Genomic DNA, 26210 nt, shown 5'->3' on the forward strand with positions numbered 1-26210 from the left:
CTCGGTTCACTACAACCTCTGCCTCCCGGGTTCAAGCAATTCTCCTGCCTCAGCCTCCCAAGTAGCTGGGATTACAGGCGCCCGCCACCACACCTAGCTAATTTTTGTATTTTTGGTAGCAATGGGGTTTCAACCATGTTAGCCAGGCTGGTCTCGAACTCCTGACCTCAGGTGATCTGCCCACCTGGGCCTCCAAAAGTGCTAGGATTACAGGCATGAGGCACTGTGCTGGCCACCATTGTTCTTTTTAAATGAAATCTTGTATGAAGCCTTACTACGGCTGGGCGTGGTGTCTCACACCTGTAATCCCAGCACTTTGGGAGGCCGAGGAGGGCAGATCGCCTGAGGTTAGGAGTTTGAGACCAGCTTGGCCAACATGGTGAAACCCTGTCTCTACTAAAAATACAAAAGGACTGAGCGTGGTGGCTCACGCCTGTAATCCCAGCACTTTGGGAGGCTGAGGTGGGTGGATCAGGAGGTCAGGAGATCGAGACCATCTCGGCTAACACGGTGAAACCCTGTCTCTACTAAAAATATAAAAAATTACCCAGGCGTGGTGGTGGGCCCCTGTAGTTCCAGCTACTCGGGAGGCTGAGGCAGGAGAATGGCATGAACCCAGGAGACAGAGCTTGCAGTGAGCCGAGATTGCGCCACTGCACTCCAGCCTGGGTGACAGAGCGAGACTCCATCTCAACAAAAAAAAAAAATTAAAATTAAAAATAAAAATAAGAAAATTAACTGGGCATGCCTGGATAATTTTTGTATTTTTAGTAGAGACGGGGTTTCACCTTGTTGGTCAGACTGGTCTCAAACTCCTGACCTGAGGTGATCCACCTGCCTTAGCCTCCCAAAGTGCAGGGATTACAAGCGTGAGCAACTGCACCCAGCCGACGACAATGTTTTATTGGTGTTAATTTATTTTTAGGTTTAAAGTATAACATTAGCTTATACAGTCAATCAAAGACAGTTCCATGTGCAAAGTACATACTCAATAAAGATTTGAATACATGAGCCACTGAAATGGGGAAGATGGATGGAGGTTACAATGCACTTACCATCTGCAGCACCTATTTTTCCCCCTCCAAGTTGGGTTGACTGTAAAGTGAACCAGTTCTGATCCTATAGAGAAGTCATTGTGAATGGTAACAATTTTTTAAAAATCCGCTTGCTTTTCAGACTCGGGATATAAATTAAATTAACAACAACAAATAACCATGAGTCCAGAAGTTGGCCCAAGATTGACTTCACCAATCTACAAGTTAACCATTTGCACCTCTTCTTTGATAGAGGCCAAATTCAACACATGGAGTTCTGAAATTATTCTAATTGCAGTTTTAAAAAATATATTTTGTTAATGAAATTTAAGTCAATCCTTTGCGGAGTTCCAGAGGCACTTCCAGAAACCTCTGTTGGAAAGCATTGTTTACCCAAGCTAGCACTACAGAGTCCCCTTTCCCCCAACCAGAAACTTGAAACTTTCTCCTTATTTCCCGCGATCCCTCGTTTTTCTATCACGGATCTGTCCGGCAGACAGCGGTCAAGTTTATTTGAGCGACAAATAGATCCACCCGCTCAGGAGAGTGCCTGTCCCCGCCCCGAACAGGTTGATTGGCAGGCCACGCTCGGAGATCCGCCAGCCGCGTAGCCCAGCTTCGTGAGAGTCCGCCCCGTCCCGCCCCGTAGGTTTGTTTTGGGTTCAGCTGCGCGCTGTGATGACGCCACGACGCTAACGCCCGAGAATGGCGGCAGCGACGGCGGCGGCGAAGTCGGTGGCCGCGGCCACTGCCTGGAGATGGCCCACAGAGCCACCGAGACGCCGAAGAGCCCGCCGCCCGCGCGAGGTGAGGCGGCCCGGCCCAGGACGACGGCCCGACGGGCGGGAGGGGCGGCCGAACTGTGGTCGTGGTCGCTTTCTGGCGCACCGGGGCCTGCCCCTGGTCAGTCCGCAGCGTCGGCCCGTGTCCCATGCGCCAGGGCCTACAGGGTTGGAGAGCAGGTCGGGCGATGGCTGCTCGGGTCCCCGGCGTCCGAGTTCGGACTGGCCTCGGAACGTGCTGTCTTGCTGGGTATCCCGTCTCTAGGCCCGCGTGGGCCTGGTGGACGTGGTCGGTTGCCCTGCCTGCTTGCTGTTTAGCCGCCCCGCGTCCAGAGCGGGTCAGGTTGATCCAACCTGGTTGTCCTTGTCCTTACTGCCTTCTCGCGCCCGGCGCCTACTCCACACTCCTCCTTTGCATCTGCCTGGGGCCGGCGGGGCAGCTGATCGCTTCCTTGTGCAGGCTGGGAAATAGCAGGTTTGAGCCCAGCTGGATTGCCTGCTTGGCAAGCTTGTCATTCCTCTACCTGCAAGGGGAAGCCTAGCCCCTCACACTTAGTCCCCCTCCATAAAGCGGCTGAAGTGATAATTCCCACCTGAAAATCTGAATAAGTCCGTCACTGCCTGAAAGTGGTTCCTTAGTGCCTTCAAGACAAAGGCCACGCTTCTTAGCAAGGCATTCAGGGGTCTTCAAAATCTGGTGAAGGCTTAACCAGCCAGTCAACACCAGAGCGCTTTTGTGCTCCCTTTACGTAGTTTATTGTTGTTAAAGCGTGTGGTGCTTCTGTTAGCTCTGGATTCATATCTTTGTGCTTTAGTATTACTAATTTTGAGACAAGGTCTCTTGCCCAAGCTGGAGTGCAATGGCTCATTCATAGCTCACTGCAGCCTTGAACTCCTGGATTCAAATGATCCTCCCACCTCAACCTCCCGAGTAGCTGAGACAACAGGCGCTCCCCTCCACGCCTGGCTAAGTTTTAACATTTTTTGTAGAGCCTGGGAGTCTGGCTTTGTTGCCAGGGCTGGCTTCAAGAGACCCTCCCGCCTAGGCTCCCAACGTATTGAGATTATTAATACAAGCGTGAGCCACTGTGCTTGGTCCCCTTGTGCTTTAGATACGCAGTTTTCTTAGTTCGCAATACGCTGCCTTCCACCCCACCGACCACCTACCAGTGTTGGAAACTTACATCTGTCCTATAAAATCCACCTGAGATGTCACTTCCTAGGAAAAAAAATCTCCCTTGCTTGACATATAACCATTAACTCCTCATATCCATGCTGCTACTATTGAGTACATCCTGTTGTGTCACATGGTGGTCTTCTGTGTGCATATGTCTGGCTCTGTGCCTGGCATAAAATAGGGGCTAGCCTCCAGTAGCATTTGCTGAATGCTGACTTATGAATGGATAGATTCAGCTGTATTTTTGAGCACCTATCAGGGCTAGGATCTGAGATGAGCACAGCAAATGCAACGTATGTGTGTGGTAGGTGGTACAGCCTCTTAATCCTGGATAGTCCAAAATCTCCTGGGATAATTTTGTGATACAAATTCAAAAGCCTCACTGTCTGAGGTTTTTTTTCTTTTTGAGACGGAGTTTCGCTCTTTTTGCCCAGGCTGGAGTGCAGTGGCACAATCTTGGTTCACTGCAACCTCTGTCCCCCAGCTTCAAGTGATTCTCCTGCCTCAGCCTCCAGAGTAGCTGGGATTACAGGCAAGCGCCACTACACCCAACTAATTTTTGTATTTTTAGTAGAGATGGGGTTTAACATGTTGGCCAGGCTGGTCTCGAACTCCTGACCTCAGGTGGTCCACCTGCCTCGGCCTCCCAAAGTGCTGGGATTACAGGAATGAGCCACTATGCCCGGCTGAGATTCTTCTTTTTTTTTTTTAAACAGAGACGATGTCTTGCCATGTTGCCCCAGCTGGTGTCGAACTCCTGGGCTCAAGCAGTCCTCCCACCTTGGCCTCCCAAAGTTTTGGGGTTACAGGCAAGAGCCACTGCACCTGGCCCACTCTTTGAGATTTTGATGATGAAGATCTGGGGTAGAAATCTGTATTTTTTTTTTTTTTTGAGACGGAGTCTTGCTGTGTCGCCCAGGCTGGAGTGCAGTGGCGCCATCTCGGCTCACTGCAAGCTCCGCCTCCTGGGTTCACGCCATTCTCCTGCCTCCATGCCATTCTCCTGCCTCAGCCTCCCTACCAGCTGGGACTACAGGCACCCACCACCATGCCTAGCTAATTTTTTATATTTTTAGTAGAGACGTGGTTTCGCCGTGTTAGCCAGGATGGTCTCAATCTCCTGACCTCGTGATCCGCCCACCTCGGCCTCCCAAAGTGTTGGGATTACAGGCGTGAGCCATCGCGCACAGCTGGAATCTGTTTTTTTTTTTTTTTTTTTTTTTTGAGATGGAGTCTTGCTCTGTCACCCAGGCTGGTAGTGCAGTGGTGCGATCTCAGCTCACTGCAACCTTTGCCTCCCAGGTTCAAGCGATTCTCCTGCCTCAGCCTTCCGAGTAGCTGGGATTATAGGCACGCACCACCACACCTGGCTAATTTTTGTATTCTTAGTAGAGACGGGGTTTCATCCTGTTAGCCAGGCTGGTCTTGAACTCTTGACCTCGTGATCCACCCGTCTCAGCCTCCCAAAGTGTTGGGATTACAGGTGTGAGCCACCTCATCCGGCAAGGTATCTGTATATTGAAAAAACTTCCCAGGTAACTTTACTGTGCTTTCTTGTTGAAGATCTTTGTCATTGCCTAAGAAAACTGTTGTCTCCTTTGTCCAGTGAGAAGGGCTTGCCTTGTGAACTCCTGTTGTCGTCTCATGCCTAGAAGCATGGGCTTTGGTGTCAGGAAGACCTGGATTCAGTTTCTGGCTTTTCTGAAATCTTGAGGTTCTCTAAGTCCTAATTTCCTTATTCAAAAATAGGAATAATCGTGCCTACTACATGTGCTTGTAGAGAGGAGTGAGATGGTACATATAAGATCCTTAGCATAGTTGGCACTCAGTTAATGGAAGCCACTTTTATTGCTAATGCTCCTCTTCGCAGAGTTTCCCTTGTCAAAAGAAGGACTTGTCTTCTTTTTTCTTTTCTTTTTTTTTTTTTTGAGACGATACCTCGCTCTGTCGCCAGGCTGGAGTGCGATGGCGTGAGCTCGGCTAGCTACAACCTCCGACTCCCAGGTTCAAGCCGTTCTCCTGTCTCAGCCTCCTGAGTAGCTGGGACTACAGATGCCTGCCACCATACCCTAATTTTTTTTTTTTTTTTTTTTTTTTTTTTGAGACGGAGTTTTGCTCTTGTTGCCCAGGCTAGAGTGCAATGGCGCGATCTCAGCTCACCGCAACCTCCACCTCCCAGGTTCAAGCAATTCTCCTACCTCAGCCTTCCCAAATAGCTGGGATTATAGGCATGCGCCACCAAGCCCATTGTATTTTTAGTAGAGATGGGGTTTCTCCATGTGGGTCAGGCTGGTCTCAAATTCCTGACCTCAGGTGATCCACCCACCTCGGCCTCCCAAAGTGCTGGGATTACAGGCGTGAGCCATGTTGCCTGGCTTACACACCCAGCTAATTTTTGTATTTTTAGTAGAGATGAGGTTTCACCATATTGCTCAGGCTGGTCTCAAATTCCTGACCTCAGGTGATCCACTAACCTCGGCCTCCCAAAGTGCTGGGATTACAAGCCTGAGCCACCACAACTGGCTAGAAGGTCTTGTCTTAATAAGCCTGTTTGTTCTTCAGGCTTAGTTGTGTGTAGGAAGTGCTTTGTATTATATGATTTCCTCAAGGTCATTTCTGGTCATTGGGGAAAACTGATAATAGTGTGCTTGCTTTTTTTTTTTTTTTTTGAGACGGAGAATCTGAAGTAGGTGCTGGAGTTCTCTATCAATCACAAGTTCATAGTTAAATGAGTGAGACTTTGCTTTGGCCTTCTGTTTTACTTTGGAAGTGTGAGTTTGTAATATGGGCAACTTAGGTCCTCTTCACAGCTTCCCAGCTGTATGATGTGAATGGGCTATAGGTGTGCCAAAGTATCAACCCTTAAGCTTCACGATAGCTGAGAACAGCTGTCTCCATTGACTCCTGGGTGTTATGCAATAGTATCATTCTATCATTCTCTGTGTATATGTTGGCATGGAGAAAAATTTTTGAGAGAAAGAAGTACAGCACTGGAAGAAGGGAAGCAGTTTTGCTTGTTGAGAACTGGAGAGAGACTTATTTATTTGAACTCCCTTTCCTTCCAGGAATCTTACTCAATGAGCATTAAGCTAGTTTGTGTTGGCTAGGTCATCACTGAACTAATTCTTGGTACAGCCCTCTGTTGCCATGGTGTCTGATGTGATGCTAAGGTGGAAAAATGTGATGTTTTCATTTGCTGGGAGAACGTTTTCTTTCCAAGCTGCCACCCTTGAAATGGCCTCTCAGGGCATCCTAAGAGTCATGGATCAAGGGACTGTTGGTGTGGAGCCATCCAGGCTGTAAGTTCCTTGAGAGTAGAGACTATGGCTACCTGCTTTTTGTTTGTCACAACCTCTGGCAGAGTTCCTGACCCACAGCAGGAATTCAGTAAATATTTCTGGGTTGAACATGGAATTTTGGAAGGAGAACCCCAGGTGCATTGCCAGGGTCTATATTTCTGATGATGGCATGGTCTCACTCTGTTGCCAGGCTGGATTGCAGTGGCATAATCATAGCTCACTGCAACCTTGCCTTCCCATGTTCAAGTGACTCTCACCTCAGCCTCCTGAGTGGGACTACAGGCACACAGCACCACACCCAGCTAATTTTTTTTTGTTTTTTTGAGATGGAGTCTTGCTCTGTCGCCCAGGCTGGAGTGCAGTGGCACCATCTCGGCTCACTGGAAGCTCTGCCTCCCGGGTTCACACCATTCTCCTGCCTCAGCCTCCCAAGTAGCTGGGACTACAGGCGCACACCACCATGCCCGGCTAATTTTTTGTCTATTTTTAGTAGAGATGGGGTTTCATTCTGTTGGCCAGGGTGGTCTTGAACTCTTGACCCCACGATCCACCTTCATCAGCCTTCCAAAGTGCTGGGATTACAGGTGTGAGCCACTGCGCCCGGCCACACCCAGCTAATTTTTTTAACATTTTTTTGTAGAGAGGCCAAGACAGGCAGATCACTTGGGCTCAAGAGTTCGAGAACAGCCTGGGCAACATGGTGAAACCCTGTCTCTACTGAAAATACAAAGATTAGCTGGGCATCCTAGTTCTCGGGAGGCTGAGGCACAAGAACCACTTGAACCCAGGAGGCGGAGGCTGCAGCAAGCCGAGATTGTGTCACTGCACTCCAACCTGGGTGACAGAGTGAGACCCTATCCCGAAAAAAAAGAAAAAACTTTTTTTTCTGTAGAGACAAGGTCTTGTTATGTTGCCCAGCCTGGTTTGAAACTCCTGGCTTCAAGCAATCCTCTTGTCCTTGCCCCCAGAGTGTTGGGATTATAGGCGTGTGCCACTGCATCCAGCCTTATTTCTGGAATTATTGAGAAATTACTAACTACTTCATTTTGGTAGACAGTTTTTCTTTTTCTTTTTTTTTTTTTTTTTGGAAATGGAGTCTTGCTCTGTTGCCCAGGCTGGAGTGCAGTGGCACGATCTTGGCTCACTGCCACCTCTGCCTCCCGGGTTCGAGCAGTTCTCTGCCTCAGCCTCCCGAGTAGCTGGGATTACAGGCACGTGCCACCACACCTGGCTAATTTTTGTGTTTTGAGTAGAGACAGGGTTTCACCGTCTTGGCCAGGCTGGGCTTGAACTCCTGACCTTGTGATCCGCCTGCCTCGACCTCCCAAAGTGCTGGGATTACAGGTGTGAGCAGCACCACCCAGCCGGTAGACAGTTTTTCAAAACATGGCAGTAGAATATGGAGATCTTTGCAGGTGACAGGTTATAAAGCTTTGCTTGGAGAGGGCAAGGTTCCTATGTTTCCTTGTCTGGAAGACATTCACAGACCCTGCCTCTATGGCCAGGAAATTGCTTCAGGATTCATCCTTGCTCCCTGCTCCGGGACCCTGGCTTTCCCCACAAATGGGGCTAGCTTTGGCAGCTTGTGAACAAACTTGCTTTGGCATTCAGATAAGAATCTGTAAAACTCAAACTTCCTTCCTTCATTGTTGAGGATACTTACAGGGTGTCCAAAGAGTGTGGCTATGGTTTAACCACCGATCTGGCCTCTTCAAAATTTCTGAGGTTCTCTTTGCCTTGCAGCAAAGAGAAATCCAAGAGCCAGACCACATTTCTTTTCTTTTCTTTTTTTTTTTTGAGATGGAGTCTCGCTCTGTCGCCCAGGCTGGAGTGCAGTGGCGTGATCTCGACTCACTGCAACCTCTACCTTCCAGGTTCAAGCGATTTTTCAGCCTCAGCCTCCCGAGTATCTGGGATTCCAGGTGTTCACCACCACACTCGGCTAATTTTTTTGTATTTTTAGTAGAGATGGGGTTTCACCATGTTGGACAGGTGGTTTCAAACTCCTGATCTCAAGTGATCCACTTGCCTCAGCCTCCCAGAGTGCTAGGGTTACAGGCAGGAGCCACTGTGCCCGGCCTGTTTTTCTTTTTCTTTCTTTTTCTTTTTTTTTCTTCTTCGGAGTGTTGCCCTGTCGCTCAGGCTGGAGTGCAGTGGCATGATCTCAGCTCACTGCAACCTCCGCTTCCCAGGGTCAAACGATTCTCCTCCCTCAGCTTCCGAGTAGCTGGGATTACAGGCACCCACCACGATGCCTGGAAATTTTTTTGTATTTTTAGTAGAGACGGGTTTCACCATGTTGGCCAGGCTGATCTTGTACTCCTGACCTCAGGTGATCTGCCCACCTTGGCCTCCCAAAGTGCTGGGATTACAGGCGTGAGCCACTGCACCCGGCCAGACCACATTTCATTTGCTCTGAGTTCAGCACTTTGATAAATACCAAGGGAGTTCTGGAAACCTGAGAATGGCCCCTTCCCTCAAGGGTCTGACAGCTGTAGTGATCAAAGGCCCTCCGGAATAGAGCAGTGAGCAGCGTGACTCAGATTATAGTTAGAATGGAGGTTTCTAAAGCAGACCTTTCAGGAAAGATCCTCAGGAAAGCTTTGTGGGTTCATCAACTCAGTGGCATGGGGAAGGTTCGAGGCCTGGACTGGATGAGGCCCAGCACTGCTGGAGTCTTTCCTGAGTGCTAGAAGGAGCCCCAGATGGGGAACTAGGAGATTTGGGTCCAAGATGCTTCATCACCACCGTCTGAGTGGCTTTGGACGAGTCTCTTTACCTCTCCTGGACTGTCATTTCTGTAGAGTGTCAGTGAGGATGATAATGCTGAATGCTTACACTCATTGCCACACTGTCCAATGTGCATGCCTTCCTTGAAGAGTGCTTTGGACCAGGCTGGGAGTTGAAGGTTTGGAGGCGGACTCTAGAGAGTTGGGTACTTTCTGCAAGATGACATAGTGTGACCCTCCTGGGAAGTCTCTCTTTCTGAAGCTTCCTTACTCATCCTTGCCCACCCCTACACCCACCATGGTCACTGGGCTAGAGGCACACACAAGAGATGCTGGGAACAGGAAAAGGCTCTGCTTTTCTTCCTAGGAGCTTTACCAGCCACCTCCCGTGTCATAGAGTCTGCATTTTCACCTGACCACAGTGTGGAGAGGGAGTTTAACAGATGTGATGGCCGGGCGCGGTGGCTCAAGCCTGTAATCCCAGCACTTTGGGAGGCTGAGACGGGTGGATCACGAGGTCAGGAGATCGAGACCATCCCGGCTAACACGGTGAAACCCCGTCTCTACTAAAAAAAAATAACAAAAAACTAGCCAGGCATGGTGGCAGGTTCCTGTAGTCCCAGCTACTGGGGAGGCTGAGGCAGGAGAATGGCGTAAACCCGGGAGGCAGAGCTTGCAGTGAGCTGAGATCCGGCCACTGCACTCCAGCCTGGGCGACAGAACGAGACTCCGTCTCAAAAAAAAAAAAAAAAACTGGCCGGGCGCGGTGGCTCAAGCCTGTAATCCCAGCACTTTGGGAGGCCGAGACGGGCGGATCACGAGGTCAGGAGATCGAGACCATCCTGGCTAACACGGTGAAACCCCGTCTCTACTAAAAATACAAAAAATTAGCCGGGCGAGGTGGCGGGCGCCTGTAGTCCCAGCTACTCGGGAGGCTGAGGCAGGAGAATGGCGTGAACCCGGGAGGCGGAGCTTGCAGTGAGCTGAGATCCGGCCATTGCACTCCAGCCTGGGCGGCAGAGCGAGACTCCGTCTCAAAAAAAAAAAAAAAAAAACCAGATGTGATGGGACTGTGGAGCAGCTGTGATCACCTGAGGGCTGTTGCCCATGATCTCCACCTCTCAGCCAGCACCCTCTCTTGTCCACTTTCTTTTTTTTTTTTTTTTTCCCCTCTCTTGGCCAATTTAGTCTAATATCATCCTCCAGTTTCAATCTGTAGTTTGGATGGTGGAGTACCCGCATCAGCCTGTCTTTACAGAGTTTCTGATTGGAATCAATGGGAGAGAAACTGTGTCCCAGGAAGAGAAAAGGAAGGTCAGAGGGAAAATCCTTGACTCTCTTATTGCCGACTGACTTTATTTATTTATCTATTTATTTTTATTTATTTTTTTCTTTTTTTTTTTTTTGAGACGGAGTCTTGCTCTGTCGCCCAGGCTGGAGTGCAGTGGCCAGATCTCAGCTCACTGCAAGCTCCGCCTCCCGGGTTTACGCCATTCTCCTGCCTCAGCCTCCCGAGTAGCTGGGACTACAGGCGCCCGCCACCGCGCCCGGCTAGTTTTTTGTATTTTTTAATAGAGGCGGGGTTTCACCATGTTAGCCAGGATGGCTTCGATCTCCTGACTTCGTGATCCGCCCGTCTCAGCCTCCCAAAGTGCCGGGATTACAGGCTTGAGCCACCGCGCCCGGCCTATTTATTTATTTTTTGAGACAGAGTCTTGTTCTGTTGCTCAGGCTGGAGTGCAGTGGCGCGATCTTGGCTCACTACAAGCTCTGCCTCCCGGGTTCAAGCAATTCTCCTGCCTCAGCCTCCTGAGTAGCTGGGATTACAGGCACCTGCCACCTTACCTGGCTAATTTTTGTCTTTTTTAGTAGAGACGGGGTTTCACCCTGTTAGCCAGGATGGTCTCAATCTCCTGACCTCGTAATCTGCCCGCCTCAGCCTCCCAAAGTGCTGGGATTACAGGCGTGAGCCACCGCGCCTGGCCTATTTATTTTTGAAGAGACGGAGTTTTGCTCTGTCGCCCAGGCTGGAGTGCAGTGGCGCAATCTCGGCTCACTGCAACCTCCGCCTCCTGGGTTCAAGCAATTCTCCTGCCTCAGCCTCCCGAGTAGCTGCGACTACAGGCGCATGCCACCACGCCTGGCTAATTTTTTTTTGTATTTTAGCAGAGATGGGGTTTCACCGTGTTGCCCAGGCTGGCTCAAACTCCTGAGCTCAGGCAATCCACCTGCCTCAGCCTCCCAAAGTGCTAGCATTACAGGCATGAGCCACTGTGCCCAGCCTATTTTTTTTTTGGAGACAGAGTCTTGCTCTGTCGCCCAGGCTGGAGTGCTGTGGCACAAACACTCAACTTCCCTGGCTCAAGCGATCCTCCCACCTCAGCCTCCTGAGTATCTGGGACTACAGGTGCATGCCACCATGCCTGACTAATTTTTTGTAGAGATGGGGTCTTACTACATTGCCCTGGCTGGTCTCAGACTCCAGGGCTCAAGCAGTCTTTCCACCTTGGCCTCCCAAAGTGCTAGGATCACAGTGTCAACCACTGTGTCCTGATGCTGACTTACTTTTGATCCCTGTGCAGGCTTTGTTTGTTTGAAGTGAAAAGTCAGGTCAGGTGCAGTGGCTCACCCCTGTAATCCCAACACTTTAGGAGGCGGGGTGGGCGGATCACTTGAGGCCAGGAGTTCAAGACCAGTGGCCAACGTGTCATAACGCTGTCTCTACTAAAAATACAAAAATTAACCAGGCATGATGGCACATGCCTATAATCAGCTACTTGGGAGGCTAAGGCACGAGAATCATTTGAACTTGGAAAGCAGAGGTTGCAGTGAGCTGAGATTGTGTCACTGCACTTCAACTTAGGTGATAAAGCGAGACTCCATCTCAAAAAAAAAAAAAGAAGTAAAAATGAATTGAAAAGTTAGGCCTTTTGTTTTTTGTTTTTTGGAGACAGAGTCTCGCTCTCTCGCCCAGGCTGGAGTGCAGTGGTGCGGTCTCGGCTCACTGCAACCTCCGCCTCCCTGGTTCAAGTGATTCTCCTACCTCAGCCTCCTGAGTAGCTGCGATGACAGGTGTGCACCACCATGCTCTGCTAATTTTTGTATTTTTAGTAGAGACGGGGTTTCACTGTGTTAGCCAGAATGGTCTTGATCTCCTGACCTTGTGATCTACCTGCCTCAGCCTCCCAAAGTGCTGGGATTACAGGTGTGAGCCACCACGCCCGGCCGGCTATTTTTTTTTTTTTTTTTTTTTTTTTTTTTTTTTTTTTTGAGACGGAGTCTCACGCTGTCGCCCAGGCTGGAGTGCAGTGGCGCGATCTCGGCTCACTGCAAGCTCCGCCTCCTGGGTTCACGCCATTCTCCTGCCTCAGCCTCCTGAGTAGCTGGGACTACAGGCGCCCGCCACCGCGCCCGGCTAATTTTTTTTTTGTATTTTTAGTAGAGACGGGGTTTCACTGTGGTCTCGATCTCCTGACCTTGTGATCCGCCCGCCTCGGCCTCCCAAAGTGCTGGGATTACAGGCTTGAGCCACCGCGCCCGGCCTATTTTTTTTTTTTTTTTTTTAGTATTTCTAGTAGAGACGGGGTTTCACCGTGTTAGCCAGGATTGTCTCGATCTCCTGACCTTGTAATCTGCCCGCCTCGGCCTCCCAAAGTGTTAGGATTATAGGCGTGAGTCACCACACCCAGCCGAATTCAGGCCTTTGACTCACTGTAATCTGATGGTCTCTGTGGGTTCTCTATGGCCCTCAAGATGCCACAGTAAAACCTGCTTGGGCCTCCCTCTGCCACCTATGATGGGATCTGCTGCAAACTTCACAAGGGTGTGAGGAGGTGTCAGTGTTGCCCATGGCCCCAAGCACTATCCTTGGGCAGCCCTGGAGTCCCTGACTCTGATCAGCTCTTTTCAGACATCAGGTTCTATATCCAGAAACCCACAGTAAATGTCACATGCATGGTCCACATGCACACCACACATCCAAAACTGAACTCTTTACACTGCTTCCCAAATCTGTGCTTCCTGCTACCCTCCTGACCACTTGCCCCTGAGCTGTGCAAGGAACTGGGTGCTGTCCTCATTCTTCCCTTCCGCCCAGCATGGAAGTTCTGCTGCTGTTATCTCTCGATTCTACTCTACTGTGTGGGGCACTACATTCTTTTTTTTATTTTCCTTTTTAAAACAGGGTCTTGCTCTGTCACCCAGGCTGGAGTGCAGTGGTGTGATCATAGCTCACTGCAGCCTTGATCTCTTGGGCTCAAGCAATCTTCCTGCTTTAGCCTCCAAAGTAACTGGGACTACAGGTGCATACCATCATACCCAGCTGATTTTTTTTTTTTTTTTTTGAGACGGAGTCTCACTCTGTTGCCCAGGCTGGAATGCGGTGGTGTGATCTCGGCTCACTGCAACCTACGCCTCCCAGGTTCAAGCAATTCTCCTGCCTCAGCCTCCAGATTAGCTGGGATTGCAGGCGCCTGCCACAATGCCTGGCTAGTTTTTGTATTTGTATTTGTATTTTTTTACATATTTTTTGAGACAGAGTCTCACTGTGTCATCCAGGCTGGTGTGCAGTAGTGCAATCTTGGCTCATTGTAACCTCCGCCTCCCGGGTTCAAGTAATTCTTCTGCCTCAGCCTCCCGAGTAGCTAGGATTACAGGCATGCGCCACCACACCCAGCTAATATTTTTTTTTTTTTTTTTTTTTTTTGAGACGGAGTCTCGCTCTGTCGCCCAGGCTGGAGTGCAGTGGCCAGATCTCAGCTCACTGCAAGCTCCGCCTCCCGGGTTCCCGCCATTCTCCTGCCTCAGCCTCCCGAGTAGCTGTACCACAGGCGCCGCCACCTCGCCTGGCTAATTTTTTGTGTTTTTAGTAGAGACGGGGTTTCGCCGTGTTAGCCAGGATGGTCTCGATCTCCTGACCTTGTGATCCGCCCGTCTCGGCCTTCCAAAGTGCTGGGATTACAGGCTTGAGCCACCGCGCCCGGCCATATTTTTGTATTCTTTTGGTAGAGATGGGGTTTTACTATATTGGTCAGACTGGTCTCGAGCTCCTGATCTTGTGATCCGCCCACCTCGACCTCCCAAAAGTGCTGGGATTACAGGTCTGAGCCACCGCGCCCAGCCTAATTTTTGTATTTTTAGTAGAGACAGAGTTTCTCCATGTTGATCAGGCTGGTCTCAAACTCCCAACCTCAGGTGATTCACCTGCCTCAGCCTCCCAAAGTGCTAGGATTACAGGCGTGAGCCACTGTGCCCAGCCTACCCAGCTAATTTTGTAATCTTTTGTAGAGACAGGGTCTCACTGTGTTGTCCAGGCGAGTCTCGAACTCCTGCACTCAAGCTATCCCCGGAACCTCAGCCTCCCAAAGAGTTGGGATTACTCCCAAAGTGCTGGGATTACTCCCAGTGCTGGGATGACCACACCTGGCCAATGGGACACCATACTCTTACTCGTCTTTTTTTTTGTTGTTGTTGAGACAGAGTCTCACTCTGTCGCCCAGGCTGGAGTGCAGTGGTGCAATCTCTGCTCACTGCAATCTCCGCCTCCCGGGTTCACGCCTTAGCCTCCCGCATAGGTGGGAATACAGGTGCCTGCCACCACGCCCAGCTAATTTTTTGTATTTTTAGTGGAGACAGGGTTTCACCGTGTTAGCCACTATGATCTTGATCTCCTGACCTCGTGATCCCCCCGCCTCGACCTCCCAAAGTGCTGGGATTAAAGGCATGAGTCACCACGCCCAGCTCTTACTGGCCCTTTTAATCCACTTTGACCCTCCTCCAGGTCAACCTCATCCTTCTCTCTAAACACAGATCTGACTGCCTCTTTTCTCGTAAACGCTTTCATAGCTCTCCTTCACTTCCCAGGAAGGTCCTGGTCCTCACTTGTGTTGCTCTCCAGAACCAGCTTCTGCTGACCTTCTATAACTTCATCTCCACATTCCTGCCTTTATACCACCAAACTGCCCATTCCTAGACACAGGATGTTACTCTGGGTTTCTGAGCCTTTACAGTGTGTTATTCTCTCTCCCTGAAACACCATTCCTACCTTTCCTCATCTGACTCATTCTTGCTTCAAAATTCAGCATGGAGGTTACCTCCTTCAGGAAGGTTTTCCTAACCCCGGCTTCACTCTACGTTATCTACTGTTGGTTCTTAAACTTAACACTTACCGTGTTATATTGAAATTATGTTTTTGGCTGGTCGCAGTGGCTCACACCTGTTTTCCGAGCACTTTGGAAAGCCAAAGCTGGCAGATCACCTGAGGTCAGGATTTGGAGACCAACCTGGCCAACATGAAACCCTTTCTCTCAATTACCCAGGCGAGATGGCAGGTGCCTGTAATCCCAGCTACTTGTGAGCCTGAGGCATGAGAATCGCTTGAACTTGGGAGACAGAAGCTGCAGTTAGCTGAGGTCGTGCCTCTGCACTCCAGCCTGGGTGAAGGAGACTCTGTCTCAAAAAAAGAAAAAAAAAATTATCTCTTTTTATGCTTCTCTCTTTTTTTAGATTGTGAGTCAGTTGACCATGTTCTACTTGTTTGTGTGTGTGTGTGTGTGTGTGTGAAAATATAACCTACATTGGACCATGTTTTATTTATTCCTGTGCCCCTGGTATCTACTAGATATTTAATAAATGTTTTATCTGAATTGATCATTCGTCTTCCAGTTCTGTGTGTCATAATTTTTTTTCTTTTTGACAGAGTTTCGCTGTTGTTGCCCAGGCTGGAGTTCTATGGAGTGATCTCGGCTCACTCCAACGTCTGCCTCCTGGGTTCAAATGATTCTCCTGCCTCAGCCTCCCAAGTAGCTGGGATTACAGGCATGTGCCACCAAGCCCGGCTAATTTTGTATTTCTAGTAGAGACGGGGTTTCACGATGTTGGCCAGGCTGGTCTTGAACTCCCGACCTCTGGTGATCCGCCCGCCTTGGCCTCCCAAAGTGCTGGGATTACAGGCGTGAGCCACCGCACCCAGCCTGTTTTTTTTGGAGATGGACTCTCTCTTTGTCGCCCAGGCTGGAGTACAGTGGCCGGATCTCAGCTCACTGCAAGCTCCGCCTCCCGGGTTCACGCCATTCTCCTGCCTCAGCCTCCCGAGTAGCTGGGACTACAGGCGCCCGCCACCTCACCTGGCTAATTTTTTGTATTTTTTAGTAGAGACGGGGTTTCACCGTGTTAGCCAGGATGGTCTCGATCTCCTGACCTCGTGATCCACCCGCCTCGGCCTCCCAAAGTGCTGGGATTACAAACGTGAGCCACTGTGCCCAGCCTTTTTTTTTCTTTTAAGACAGATCTCGCTCTGTTGCCCGGGCTGGAGTGCAGTGGTGCAGTCTTGGCTCAGTGCAACCTTCACCGGGTTCAAGTGATTCTTCTGCCTCAGCCTCCCTAGTAGCTGGGGTTACAAACAGGTGTGCATCACCACACCCAGCTAATGTTTTTTTTTTTTAGTAGAGATGAGGTTTTACCATGTTGTCTAGGCTGGTCTTGAACTCTGGACTTCAAGTGATCCGCCCACCTCGGCCTCCCAAAGTGCTGGGATTACAGGCGTGAGCCACTGGGCTCAGCCTGTGTGTCATAATTAATAGGAAATCCTTAGCTCTCTTCAACCCTTGGAGCACTCGGGTAGACATAGAGAAGAGCCCTCCCGTTAGAAAGGTTGTACCTCTGGAAAGCAGTAACTTCAGCACTGCACCTTGTCCGGGGCCCCACCAGCCCCAGGGTATTGTTCATGGTTGGAACATCTCTGGGAATCAAACTGGAAGGGCTCCTGAATCCCCATCGTAAGGAAGCAAAATAACCCTGATCTTCATCCTGAGTTAAATCTGAGTGAAACTGCCAGTGTCGTCTCTGAGCTCAAGCCCCTCTGACTCTTTTTTTTTTTTTTTTTTGAGATGGAGTCTCACTCTTTTGCCCAGGCTAGAGTGGGGTGGCACAATGTCAGCTCACTGCAACCTCTGCCTCTCGGGTTCAAGCGATTCTTGCCCAAGTAGCTGGGATTACAGGCGTCCATCACCACGCCCAGCTAATTTTTTTTTTTTTTTTTTTTTTGAGACGGAGTCTCGCTCTGTCGCCCAGGCTGGAGTGCAGTGGCGCGATCTCGGCTCACTGCAAGCTCCGCCTCCCGGGTTCACGCCATTCTCCTGCCTCAGCCTCCCGAGTAGCTGGGACTACAGGCGCCCACAACCGCGCCCGGCTAATTTTTTGTATTTTTAGTAGAGACGGGGTTTCACCGTGGTCTCGATCTCCTGACCTTGTGATCCGCCCGCCTCGGCCTCCCAAAGTGCTGGGATTACAGGCGTGAGCCACCGCGCCCGGCTCTAATTTTTATACTTTTAGTAGAAATGGGGTTTTACCATGTTGGCCAGGCTGATCTCAAACTCCTGACCTCAGGTGATCTGCCTGCCTCGGCCTTCCAAAGTGATGGGATCACAGGCATGAGCCACCATGCCCGGCCCCGCCTCTGACTCTTGAATGAAGACCAGGCAAGTTTTGCAGTCACCAGGTGGCGTGTGCTGAGGCTTGTGGTCCCAAGTTCACTGGAGTTGATTACAGCAGCTCTGGGCCTTGTGTGGGATTTCAGCCATCCATGTAGTGTGCTGGGGAAGTGAGAGACCCTGGAATAGGGAGTTAAACTGCTAGGGTGGGGACGGTGCATTAGCGAAGGAGTGGAAGCCTTCCAGGAGAATGAGGGAGAGCCCCAGGGAAGTGGTTTGTTGTTTGTTGCAGAGGGACCAACCCCTGTAGGAAGCCCAAAGGGCTGGGAAAGATACCCATGAAGGAGGCCTTGGAGAAGCAGCTTTCTGAGCCCTGGTGGGTGATGGTGTTAGAGAGCAGGCCTCCAACACTTCACACCCCCATTTTGGAAAAGATGAGTCAGAATAATAAGAGGAATGATTTTAACATTTTAGAAACATGGGACTTCAACTAGGATAAGGGGCCCAGGCAGAGGAGTGAGGAGGGTGGGCGCCCTGACGGCTGAGGCTGTGCGTGTTCCTGCCCCCTCTCAGGGTTGAAGAGCAGCATGAGACTGAGGCCCAGGGAGATATGAGTCAAAGCCGTGATGTGGCTGGGCGTGATGGCTCACACCTGTAATCCCAGCACTTCGGGAGGCTGAGGCGGGCGGATCACGAGGTCAGGAGATTGAGACCATCCTGGTTAACATGGTGAAACCCCGTTTCTATTAAAAAAAAATACAAAAAATTAGCTGGGCGTGGTGGTGGGCGCCTGTAGTCCCAGCTACTTGGGAGGCTGAGGCAGGAGAATGGCGTGAACCCGGGTGGCGGAGCTTGCAATGAGCAGAGACCGTGCGCCACTGCACTCAAGCCTGGGTGACAGAGCGAGACTCCGTATCAAAAAAAAAAAAAAAAAAAGAAGCCGTGATGCTCGGGCCATCTTTTCAGCTAGACCCTATGTTGAGTCTGGGCTCTTGAACAGCAAAGCTATACTCCTGACCAGGGAAATAAATGAGAGCCAGGACTTCGGTTTTTTGTTTGTTTGAGACAGAGTCTCGCTCTGTCACCCATGCTGGAGTGCAGTGGTGCAATCTCAGCTCACTGCAACCTCCACCTCCTGGGTTCAATCAATTCTTGTGCCTCAGCCTCCCGAGTAGCTGGGATTACAGGTGTATGCCACCGTGACCGGCTAATTTTTGTAATTTTAGTAGAGACGGGTTTTCACCATGTTGGCCAGGCTGGTCTTGAACTCCTGACCTTAGGTAATCCACTTGCCTCAGCTTCCCGAGGTGTTGGGGTTACAAGTGTGAGCCATCACGCCTGGCTAGGAGTTTGGTTTTTTTTTTTTTTTTTTTTTTTTTTTTGAGACGGAGTCTCGCTCTGCCGCCCAGGCTGGAGTGCAGTGGCCGGATCTCAGCTCACTGCAAGCTCTGCCTCCCGGGTTTACGCCATTCTCCTGCCTCAGCCTCCTGAGTAGCTGGGACTACAGGCGCCCGCCACCTCGCCCGGCTAGTTTTTTGTATTTTTAGTAGAGACGGGGTTTCACCATGTTAGCCAGGATGGTCTCGATCTCCCGACCTCGTGATCCGCCCGTCTCGGCCTCCCAAAGTGCTGGGATTACAGGCTTGAGCCACCGCGCCCGGCCTAGGAGTTTGGTTTTAATGAGACTGGGTTTCTGGAGAGGGAGAGCTGAGGAGGACGGCTGGTTTCCTTAGAGTTGTCCTGGCTGTGCTGACTTGTTCTCTCTTTGTGTGTAGGTGTAGACGGGGCACTGCCTTCAGAGCAGGTCCTGCCAGCCTCGCTGGAGAGGATGCCCTCGTGTCCGTGATGGGCTGTGGGACAAGCAAGGTCCTTCCCGAGCCACCCAAGGATGTCCAGCTGGATCTGGTCAAGAAGGTGGAGCCCTTCAGTGGCACTAATAGTGATGTGTACAAGCACTTCATCACAGAGGTGGACAGTGTTGGCCCTGTCAAAGCTGGGTTCCCAGCAGCAAGTCAATATGCACACCCCTGTCCCAGTCCCCCGACTGCTGGCCACACGGAGCCTCCCTCAGAACCACCACGCAGGGCCAGGGTAGCTAAGTACAGGGCCAAGTTTGACCCACGTGTGACAGCTAAGTATGACATCAAGGCCCTAATTGGCCGAGGCAGCTTCAGCCGAGTGGTACGTGTAGAGCACCGGGCAACCCGGCAGCCATATGCCATCAAGATGATTGAGACCAAGTACCGGGAGGGACGGGAGGTGTGTGAGTCGGAGCTGCGTGTGCTGCGTCGGGTGCGTCATGCTAATATCATCCAGCTGGTGGAGGTGTTCGAGACGCAGGAGCGGGTGTACATGGTGATGGAGCTGGCCACTGGTGGAGAGCTCTTCGACCGCATCATTGCCAAGGGCTCCTTCACCGAGCGTGATGCCACACGGGTGCTACAGATGGTGCTGGATGGCGTCCGGTATCTGCACGCACTGGGCATCACACACCGAGACCTCAAACCTGAGAATCTGCTCTACTACCATCCAGGCACTGACTCTAAGATCATCATCACCGACTTTGGCCTGGCCAGTGCTCGCAAGAAGGGTGACGACTGCTTGATGAAGACCACCTGTGGCACGCCTGAGTACATTGCCCCAGAAGTCCTGGTCCGCAAGCCCTACACCAACTCAGTGGACATGTGGGCGCTGGGCGTCATTGCCTACATCCTACTCAGTGGCACCATGCCGTTTGAGGACGACAACCGTACCCGGCTGTACCGGCAGATCCTCAGGGGCAAGTACAGTTACTCTGGGGAGGTGAGTCTGTGCTGCCCTGTCCCGGCATGTTGGGGAGGCACCTGCGGGGGCAGGTATTTCCTGCAGCTCTGTCAGAGGTACGTCCTCAGGGCCATGCTCATGAGGGCCAGGCAGGTCATGTAAAAGGGACAAAGTGAGACTATCACAGTGTAGTTTGGGTTCCCTCAAGGTGAGCCCTGAGACAAGGGCTTGGGAGCAGATAGTTTATTTAGGATGTGATTTGAGTAACTGCAAGTGAAGGAGTGGGGAAAGCGAGGCAGGAAAGGGAGAAAGTCAGTAGAGTAGATTGAGAAGTGGCTGCCACTGTGGGCCACTGGAGACCATGGTAATAACCATGTGGAACGTGCCTCACAGTTGTACCACCAAAGAGCAGGAACGTGAGTTTCTTTCTTTCTTTCTTTCTTTTTTTTATCCACCAACTCCTGTACTTCATGGGTTGAGAATTTCTTTGAGGGCACTAAATCCCTGGTGCTTCTGGGCTGTCCTGATACCAACTAGTGCTAGAGAAAGTCTTTAGGCAGAGAAGCAGAGAGATGCAGGCACTGGCGGTGGGAAGCTGTTGCCAGGCACCAAGCAGTGTGCCACAGCTGCAGATGAGCTCAGAGGTGGGCTGAAAGTATGTGGGTATCTGCATCTGCTCTGTGGGGCCCCAGCCAAGCTAGACTGAACATGCCCATCTCAGAAAGCAGCTTCTCATCTCTGTCCAGTTTTGCCACACAGTGAGGACCTCATGTGTCCATATCTGATTTTTTTTTAGAAGAGAAGCCAGAAAATCTGATCTTTTATTTTTTGAGATGGAGTCTTGCTCTGTTGCCCAGGCTGGAGTGCAGTGGCACAATCTTGGCTCATTGTAATCTCCACCTCCTGGGTCCGAGCGATTCTCCTGCCTCAGCCTCCTAAGTGGCTGGGATTACAGACCTGGGATTACAGGCCCGCACCACCTCGCCCATCTAATTTTTGCATTTTTAGTAGAGATGAGGTTTTGCCATGTTGGCCAGGCTGGTCTCGAACTCCAGACCTCAGGTGATCTGCCCGCCTTGGCCTCCCAAAGTTTTGGGATTACAGGTGTGAGCCACTGCACCCGGCCAGAAAGTCTAATCTTAAAATGTTAGAATATTCTGATTCACATATTTAAGCAGCTTCTTGTGCGTCAACAAACAGTAACCTGCAGGTCAGATTCAACCGCCAGGCCGTCAGTTTGTGTCTTTGGATCCATTGATAGTCCTGATACCTCCCAAAATGTGTGAGGTTTCAGCACCGTTGGGAGCCGAAGGAAGGTACAGAAAAAGTGAGGGCTGATTGGTCCTTAGGAAGGATGCTGACTGGGTAGAAGACAAGGCTGACCGTAGGAAGCAGCAAGCATGGCAGCTGTAGCCTAGTGGTGTGCTGGGAAGGCTGTGAAGAAGAGAGTATGTGTCAGCTTTATGTGGGAGGGAGGTGAGCTTGGCAGGATGACAAGATTTTGCCCAGGCAGTGAGAGCTCCCTCTTCTAGGGGGCTCCCCATAGAGTGTTTCTCTCAGACATGGACCTGCTGAGGTGCTATCTGTGCCTCTTGTACATCTTCTGTAGAAGGGAAGGAGCTCTGGAAGAGCTCCCTTCTGTGGCCCAGCTTTCCTCCCAGGGGTATGGGCTGGGCCCTCTCTGGCCCCAGCCAGCATTTCCTTCAAGAGTCACCCAACAGCTGGCCAGGTGCGGTGGCTCACACCTGTAATCCCAGAACTTTGGGAGGCCGAGACAGGTGGATTACTGGAAGTCAGGAGTTTAAGACCAGCCTGGCCAACATGGTGAAACCTTATCTCTACTGAAAACACAAAATTAGCCAGGTGTGGCAGTGGGCACCTATAATCCCAGCTACTCGGGAGGCTGAGGTAAGAGAATCACTTGAACCCGGGAGGCAGAGGTTGCAGTAAACCGAGGCTGTGCCATTGCACTCCAGCCTGGGCAAAAAGAGTGAAACTCCATCTCAAAAAAAAAAAAAAAAAAAAGTCACCTAACAGCCTCATGCCACTTACTTTGCCTTTAGCACTTGAGGTCCTGTGCTGTATCACCTTCCCTGACAGCTTCCAGATGTGGCTATGGGATCCATTGAGGACTTCCTCCTGCTGGGGAGGGGGTTGGCATTCCCTAGGGGCATCCCCATGTTATGCCTCTCAAAGGTGGCACAAGGAAGGGAGGGAAGCTTTCCTCCTCAGGCTGGCTCTGTTGCAGGCACAGGGGATGGTGTTTGTTTGTACCACTCTTAGGAGATGGTTGAGTAGGAGTCAGGCAGGTGGTGAAGATTTATACCAGTAACTGGGATCTGTGGGCCTAAGGGTGAAGGGGCCACTGTAGACCACCAGGTGCTTACTGCAGAGTGGTCAGCCTTGTGGAGAACTCAGTCCTGGCCCACTGTCATTCTCAGGTTTTAAGTGGACAGGTGAGTTCTGCAGAAAATCTGTCACATGCTTATAGCACTGGGCGATAAATGGGACCATACTGGTACTGAATGAGAGCCTGCGAAGCCAGAGAACAGTCCCCAATACTCAGTTAAAAGTCAGAAGTGCCCAACAGTGAATTAACTATCACACTCGGGACCATTCCAGTCTAATTAGATTTGATTCAGGGTTCAGATAATTTGGTTCCCAGCATCATCATGGCAAGTGTGAGCTTTTGGTGTCTATGGAAGGCACTGGGAAGTGTGAGAGGAGCAGGCACAGGTGGTGACAGAGGGAACAATTTAAAGACGAGCCCCTTGATCCTGATGATGATCCCCTCAGTAACGTTGGGGCAATGCCCTGATGTTTACTTGGTTGTCAGATATGGATTGGCCATCAGGTTGGCACAATCTGTAGCTATAAACTGGAGATAAGAAATCCTCTTCCAAGGCTGGGCACGGTGGCTTATGCCTGTAATTCCAGCATGTTGGGAGGCTGAGGTGGGCAGATCATGAGGTCAGGAGATGGAGACCATTCTGGCTAACACAGTGAAACCTCGTCTATACTAAAAATACAAAAATTAGCCGGGTGTGGTGGCGGGCGCCTGTAGTCTCAGCTACTCAGGAGGCTGAGGCAGGATAATGGCGTGAACCCGGGAGGTGGAGCTTGCAGTGAGCCGCGATGGTGCCAGTGCACTCCAGCCTGGGCGTGAGTGAGACTCCGTCTCAAAAACAAACAAACAAAAATAAATCCTCTCCTAACTGGGCGTGGTGGCTCACACCTGTAATCCCAGCACTTTGGGAGGCCAAGGCGGGAGGATCACTTGAGGTCGGGAGTTCGAGACCAGCCTGACCAACATGGTGAAATCCATCTCTACTAAAAATGCAAAATTAGTCGGGCATGGTGGCATATGCCTGTAATCCCAGCTACTTGGGAGGCTAAGGCAGGAGAATCGCTTGAACCCGCAAGGCAGAGGTTGCAGTGAGCTGAGATTGTGCCATTGCACTTCAGCCTGGGCAACAAGAGTGAAACTCTTGTCTCAAAAAAAGGAAAACAAAAACAAAAAAAATCCTCTCCCAGGCTGGGCATGGTGGCTCACATTTGTAATCTCAGCTGAGGCAGGAGGATCACCTGAAGCCAGGAATTTGAGACTGCCTGGGCAATATAATGAGACTCCATCCTAAAATAAAACAAAATAAAACAAAATTTAGCCAGGTGTGGGCACATGCCTGTAGTCCCAGCTACTCAGGAGGCTGAGGTAGGAGGATCACTTCAGCCCAGGAGTTCAAGGTTGCAGGGAGCTGTGAATGTGCCACTGCACTCCAGCCTGTGTGAAGATGGTGTCTTGCTGTGTTACCCAGGCTGGAGTGCAGGGGTGCCATCTTGGCTCACTGCAGCTTCCATCTCCCAGATTCAAGTGATTCTCCTGCCTCAACCTCCCGAGTAGCTGGGACTACAGGCACATGCCACCACGCACGGCTAATTTTTTATATTTTTAGTAGAGATGGGGTTTCACCATGTTGGCCAGGCTGGTCTTGAACTCCTGACCTCAGGTGATCCGCCTGCCTCAGCCTCCTAAAGTGCTGGGATTACAGGTGTGAGCCACCACACCTGGCCAAGACCCTGTCTTAAAAAAAATTTTTTTTTTTTAAAGCCTGTCCTGGTGTTCTCTGATACAGCTATAAAAGCATGCCAGGTTGCTGGCAGGAACTTGAAGGAGGTGCTGCCTCTGCTTACCAGGAGACTGTCTAGCTGTGAAGTGAATGGCTAGAAGGAGTGATTGCTGGGTCCCATTCTAGCGATGTCTGTCCTCACCTCCATGCAGAAACATAAAGAGAAACCAGGGCCCTGCCAGGGAGTGGCAGAGGCTGGTACTTCTCAGACATCTGATGTTCATGCACATCCCCTGGAATCTCGTTAAAATGTAGATTCTGATTTAATAGGTCTAGGTGGGGCCTGAGGGTCTGCATTTCTAACAAACACCAGGTGGTGTTGATAACATTGACCTATAAGAACATGCTTTAGGAGTGGGTTTTTAGGCAAGTGCCTTAAAAATGGGCTGGGGTGGTCAGGGACAGTCTTAGAGAAGAGGGAACCTGGAATTTGGAGCATGGCCATGAGGAGTTAGACGAAGAAAAAGGGAATGACAGCCACAGAAGTATAGGAGGGAGAAAGCAGGAGGCAGGCCTGGGGGCAGTGGTCTGAGGGACAGGTTCATATATAGCTGAGGTCCATCAGAGGACCCTGCAGGGCACGTGGGAAGTTCAGTTGTCCTGATAGCAGGCTCTGGAGAACCATGTGAGGTTGTAGCTGAAACTGAATTTTTTTTTTTTTTTTTTTTTTTGGTATGGAGTTTCGCTCTTATTGCCCAGGCTGGAGTACAGTGGCGTGATCTTGGCTCACTGCAACCTGTGCCTCCTGGGTTCAAGAGATTCTCCTGCCTCAGCCTCCCAAGTAGCTGGGATTACAGGCATGTGCCACCATGCCCAGCTAATTTTGTATTTTTAGTAGAGACGGGGTTTCTCCATGTTGGTCAGGCTGGTCTCGAACTCCCAACCTCAGGTGATCTGCCTGCGTCAGCCTCCCAAAGTTCTGGGATTACAGGCGTGAGCCACTGCTCCCGGCCTGAATTTTTTTTTTTTTTCCTTTGAGACGTAGTCTTGCTCTGTCGCCCAGGCTGGAGAGTGGTGGCACGATCTCAGCCCATTGTAGCCTCCACCTCCCAGGTTCCAGCGATTCTCCTGCCTCAGCCTCCAGAGTAGCTGGGATTACAGGAGTGTGCCACCATGCCCGGCTAATTTTTGTATTTTTAGTAGAGACGGGGGTTTGGCATATTGGCTAGACTGGTCTCAAACTCCTGACCTGAGGTGATCTGCCCGCCTCAGGCTCCCAAAGTGCTAGGATTACAAGTGTGAGCCACCACGCCTGGTGAAACTGAAATTTTTTTTTTTTTTTTTTTTTTTTTTTTTTTGAGACGGAGTCTCACGCTGTTGCCCAGGCTGGAGTGCAGTGGCGCGATCTCGGCTCACTGCAAGCTCCGCCTCCTGGGTTCACGCCATTCTCCTGCCTCAGCCTCCTGAGTAGCTGGGACTACAGGCGCCCGCCACCGCGCCCGGCTAATTTTTTGTATTTTTAGTAGAGACGGGGTTTCACTGTGGTCTCGATCTCCTGACCTTGTGATCCACCCGCCTCGGCCTCCCAAAGTGCTGGGATTACAGGCTTGAGCCACCGGAAACTGAAATTTTAAGATAGATCTGGGAATGTCTGAAGTTTGAGAAGCTGGTTGTGTTCTGGGAGCTCTGCATGGTGCCAGGCTGTTGAGGGTCCAGCTGGCAGAGGGGAGCATTGAGCTTAGACCAGGAGGGAGGGAGAGAGATTTCCCAAGATGTGCTGACAGAGGAAAGACTCTGCTACAAGCCTGTAGGTTTGCCTGAGTTCCTGATTCTGGCAGTTGTTGACCTGGCAGTTTATCTAATTGGAGCTTGCACAGTCTTGCTAATTGGCTATTGATTACCTGAGGGTTGGAACATGACAAATGGGGTG

At 50.8% G+C, this 26210-nt stretch overlaps 1 protein-coding gene across 1 annotated transcript in view; it reads left to right on the top strand.

Moving 5' to 3' along the window:
- The first annotated feature begins 1725 nt into the window (after window positions 1-1725).
- The window catches only part of PSKH1 (protein serine kinase H1), a 39843-nt gene continuing 15358 nt past the window's right edge, over window positions 1726-26210 (top strand). Inside the window, exons 1-2 of the mRNA XM_005592303.5 lie at window positions 1726-1841; window positions 19226-20252. Of these exons, the coding sequence (XP_005592360.1) occupies window positions 19296-20252 (957 nt within the window). The 5' untranslated portion in view covers window positions 1726-1841; window positions 19226-19295. The remainder of the gene's footprint in view (window positions 1842-19225; window positions 20253-26210) is intronic.

This window comes from Macaca fascicularis, chromosome 20, assembly GCF_037993035.2.
Source record: "Macaca fascicularis isolate 582-1 chromosome 20, T2T-MFA8v1.1".
NCBI classification, from domain to species: domain Eukaryota; kingdom Metazoa; phylum Chordata; class Mammalia; order Primates; family Cercopithecidae; genus Macaca; species Macaca fascicularis.